Source organism: Rhinolophus hipposideros, assembly GCF_964194185.1.
Source record: "Rhinolophus hipposideros genome assembly, chromosome: 20".
Lineage (NCBI taxonomy): Eukaryota > Metazoa > Chordata > Mammalia > Chiroptera > Rhinolophidae > Rhinolophus > Rhinolophus hipposideros.
In genome coordinates, this window is record NC_138066.1 from 25,898,252 (window position 1) to 25,902,839 (window position 4,588).

At 47.6% G+C, this 4,588-nt stretch overlaps 1 protein-coding gene across 2 annotated transcripts; it reads left to right on the forward strand.

Annotated features, from left to right (window-relative positions):
* The first annotated feature begins 204 nt into the window (after window positions 1-204).
* Window positions 205-3,509, forward strand: SUPT4H1 (SPT4 homolog, DSIF elongation factor subunit). Of its 2 annotated transcripts, none has more exons than XM_081028278.1 (5): window positions 205-390; window positions 897-1,003; window positions 2,366-2,421; window positions 2,668-2,721; window positions 3,122-3,509. In XM_081028278.1, the coding sequence occupies exons 1-5, from the start codon at window positions 322-324 to the stop codon at window positions 3,187-3,189; spliced, it is 354 nt and encodes a 117-aa protein (XP_080884404.1). In that variant the 5' UTR covers window positions 205-321; the 3' UTR covers window positions 3,190-3,509. The 2 variants fall into 2 exon arrangements, with proteins under 2 accessions (XP_080884404.1, XP_080884405.1); XM_081028279.1 differs by having other exon boundaries at window positions 254-390; window positions 2,668-2,682; window positions 3,122-3,323.
* Window positions 3,510-4,588: the final 1,079 nt, after the last annotated feature.

Consider the following 4,588-nt stretch of genomic DNA (forward strand, 5'->3'; position numbering starts at 1 on the left):
GGCGCGCTCCCGCGCAGGCGCCAGCCGCGCCGCCCCTCCCCCCCCGGGTCCCGCCCAAAGGCCCAACGGCCGACCCGGCCTCGCCCTCGCGCAGGCCCAGGTGGAGAGGACGCGCGCCGGCCCAGGTGACTCCCTACCGGCCCCGCCTCCAGGCGGGAGAAACCATCTCCTAAGCGGGGGGGGAGAGGGAACCCATGGCCTCCCACACCGGAAGCGGATATCTGAGGTACCGGAAGTGGGGGGCATTCTGGGTAATTTGCTGTTCACATTATTGTGGGTGAGGCGCCTGTAGCAAAGTTTGTTGCTGTTTTGTGGAAGACGATGGCTCTGGAGACGGTGCCGAAGGACCTGCGGCATCTGCGGGCTTGTTTGCTGTGTTCGCTGGTCAAGGTATGCGTCGGGGACCTGGCTGTAGGGGCGATAGGGGAAAGCCGGTGGCAAGGGTGGAATGGGATGTGGGACACTGCAGGAGGCCATTGTTTACATCGGTAGGAACCACATTTAGCAGTTGTGGGCGTGCACGGTCTTCCGTGCCTTTGAATCCTCCGTTCTTAGCCCAGGCCTGACCCTTAACAGACGTTCACTGAACTTCTGTTGGAGCCGAAGGACAGCGGGAATCAAAGAAGGGTGGGGACCTGCAGCTTAGGCAGTAGTTGGAGAGGGTGCCTGACCCGGAGGAGACAGGGAAAGGAATAGGTAAAATGCAGCTGGGAAACAAGAGAGGGAGGAGCGTGAGGGTGGAACTTAGGGGCTGTGGCAGTGGTGAGCGGGGGACCTGGTGAGACCCAGCCAGCACGGGCAGCCTTCTGCTTGCCGGGGTAGGAGTACGGAAAAGCTGCTCTTGTTTTGGCCTGTTCCTGCGCACTTCTCTCCTTTTTAAAAATTTTCCCTCGCAGACTATAGACCAGTTTGAATATGATGGTTGTGACAATTGTGATGCATACCTTCAGATGAAGGGTAACCGAGAGATGGTATATGACTGCACCAGCTCGTCCTTTGACGGGTAAGCCCCTTTGATTTTGGTATTCACTTCTGTGTGACCCCCACCCCACCAGGTGAATGTGGGGCAGGCGCTTGGAGCCATTATCCTGATGGGCCTCAAAGTTACTTCGAGACACACTAGTCTAGTCTGTCGGGTACAGCAGCCACCAGCGGCTTGAAAGGTCGCTAACCCAAATGGAGGCATTCTGTAACTGTAAAATATACACCGGATTTCAAGAACTTAGTACAAGAAAAAATGTAAAACATCCTAATATTTTTCGTATCATGTGACAAAGTGGTAACACTATATTGGGTTAAATGAAAGATGTCATTGGAATTAATTTCACCTTTGTGTCTTTACTTTTTTTTTTAATTTATTTATTGGGGTGACAGTTGTTAATGAAATTACATAATTTCAGGTGTACAATTCCGTATTACATCATCAATAAACCCCATTGTGTGTTCACCACCCAGAGTCAGTTCTCCTTCCATCACCATATATTTGAGTGTCTTTACTTTTAAACATGGCTTCTAGCACATTTAAAATAGCTTGTGTGACTTTCATTCTATTTCCACTGAACAGTTCTTCACTAGACGGTTAGCTCGTTGATGATGGTAGGGGGTAGGGACTGTGTTTATCTTGTACCCCAGGGCCTGGAAGGAGTTTGTGGATGCTTAATAAATGTTTGTTGTATGTATGAAGATTCTTTTTGAAAAGGAAGGGAAGGGAAGGTACAATAATGGTGAATTATTGCTGATGCTTTTAAATACCTCTAAGAGGCCCTATAAGAAAAGTGTTCCCTTGTTGAGATTGTCCAGTGGGGAGAAGAGGAAATGAGATAAACATAAATGGTCAGGTCTTAATTTTCCTTCCCCAAGGTAGGAGCCAGAGGGCAGTATTCTTTGGGTGGTAAAGAGATACTATTGTTTCTTTGGCCTCTAGGCCAATTAAGGGTTTACCCACAAACTGGACTCAAATCCAGTACTTGCTAAAGTTCTTTCAAAGTGATCCAACTCCATTCTTTCTTTGATTTCCTTTAAGGAAGAATAAAGGATTGGGCAAAAAAGTGATGTCATAGAACTTTTACTTCCTACACATGCATGTGCACTCAGATGCTTTAGTTTTTTGGTTCATTTATTAGCACCGTTTTAAAAAACAAAGGCCAAAATGGAGTCACTTGCTAAACCATGTCGCCAAACCAAAACTTAATAACCAACCTAATCAAAGTTTCATCCTCTCAGGAGTAGAATTTTAAGCCAATCAATCATGGGTGTCCTCTCCTAGAACTGTTGTGCTGGCTGGGAACAGTATAAAGAGGGCAGTTCTCTCAGTGTTTCTCTTCTCTAGCAGGAGAGGCTTGGGCTGACTGTTTCTTTTTCCTAGAATTATTGCGATGATGAGTCCAGAGGACAGCTGGGTCTCCAAGTGGCAGCGAGTCAGTGAGTATCTCCCTTTCTCCTTATCCTGGCCTAGTTGTGTTGTTGCTGTCCAGTGGGGGAGGGGCCTCGGGGAAAGATGGGATTGTGGAAAAGATAAGGAAAGTGTCTGGGTTCTGTCATTTACCATTTGTAGCCAGAAGTGATTCCTCTTCTCTTAGAATTGTGGCATTTCTGTCATCTTTAGCTTAAAGTCTCTATTTGGTCTTTAGTCTTAATTCACTGCCACTGCAATCTCTTCTCTTTCAGGTAACTTTAAGCCCGGTGTGTATGCGGTGTCTGTCACTGGTCGCCTACCCCAAGGTAGCAATAATCATAATGTTTACTTACTGCGCCAGGCTTTGCGGGAGTCCTTTTTGTGAATGATGCCAGTCCTCACTACTCTGAGGGATCCCAGGCACAGAGAGTTTAAATAACTTGTCCAAAGTCACCCATCTAGTAAGTGAGGAGCCAGAATTTGAACCCAGCCATTCTGGCTCTGGAATTCTTGCTTTTGACAGCTTCACTGTGTCTCTTTTTCTTCTCATTCGTATCAAGTCATTGCCAGGCACTTGCCTGGATCTTCACTGGTAACAAGCCAACCAAACAGGGCTATCTGATGAACAGTCTAGGACAATTTGCTTAGTGTCTCCCTCTTCCCCAGGGTGGTAGCTGAGGGACCTTTCTTCTTCCTTCACAGAGGTGTTTTCTTTTTCTGTGGCAGGAATAGTGCGGGAGCTGAAAAGTCGAGGAGTGGCCTACAAATCCAGAGACACAGCTATAAAGACCTAGCAGGATGTATGGCTGCCAACATTTTTGCCGCCGTCTCCTGCTTCTGCTTATTTATTGTGAAACTGAATGGACAAAACTTCAAATACTCTTCACCCTTCAGTTCTGAGACCCAGCAGACTGTTGAGAGAGCAGCAGAGAATGTCCCTGGGTCATTTTACCTTCTTTGGACTACTGGTGGGGGTGGGAGTGGATTGGGTTAGTGAATTAATCGGGGAGTAGGACGCTCGTTTTGCTTCCCACAGCCTTGGGCTACCCCGTTGTCCATGGGCAGGACTCATGGTCAGTGTCAAATGCCAATAAACATGACTCCGTAGACCTGACAGATGTCTTACGTTCTCCTTCCTTTCTCTTACTTGGGCACAGTAAGAAGTCACTTGCCCTATAAGCACCTTCCCGGAGCCGTAGAGGCCCTTCTGCTCGTTCCCCATCTCTGAGCCTCCAGGTTTCTGCCTTTGTATTGTGCTTCCTCAGGTCTCCTTTTTGTGAATGATGCCAGCCCTTGGAAAGTCTACTGTCCTGAGTCTAGGCAACCCCATCATCCCGGTGGTCCTAGTTCCTATCTGTTGCTGCCTGCCTGCGAGACCTGCCATAGCAGATGTCCCTTGAAAACCTGAGACGACTTAATATTCTTTGTTCTTTGACCATGTTTAATACTTTCGTTTTTCCTTCCTTGTGTGTTATTTTTATTGCTCTTCCTGTACATTAGGAAGGCACCCCTGATCTCCCCCTCCTGCACTAGCACATTCCACTGAATTTCCCTAACTGGAGAGACCCTCAGGTGGCCGCTGGCCGCTAATTTGTGCCTCCATAGGAAGTAGGCCTCTCCCTTTCCCTCTGGCTTAGTAGGGGGCCAAGGTGAGTGACATGTTTTGGAATTTAAAGTTTACCATAAATTCTCAGTTTCTTAAATTTCCACATTTTGATTTCTTTAAGTGTCTTGTTCTCTATCTGTAAAACTAGTGATTCCACTTTGCCTTTTTACCTCAGAATTGTGATTATAAAAATGAAGCAATGTGAAAATTCTAACAAGTTTTATAAAAGGTAAAATTCATTTGCTCTCCTTTTGTTGGCCATTCTTCAATATAGACAGTATGTGCACAATCAAAACAGTGAGGGGAAAGGCCGGGAACCACCACAGCAGGGTGAGCTCTGACCAACGAGCAGAGGTGCCTGCACTGGGGCTTTGTGTCTCAGCCACCTGGTGTTGCTAGTGAGTCAGTGTCTCTTGTTACCTGTGGCCTGGAGTGTGGGAAGGAGGGAGGGAGTCTCCAGTGACCTCCCCCTTTTCCTTGTCCTGGTAGGCCCATGGGAAGGAAGCTGGGATTGGCCCGGGCTGCTCATGTCACCACTTAGCAGGTCCTCTTCAAACCAGAACCATTTTCTCTGATTCCTTCAAGTT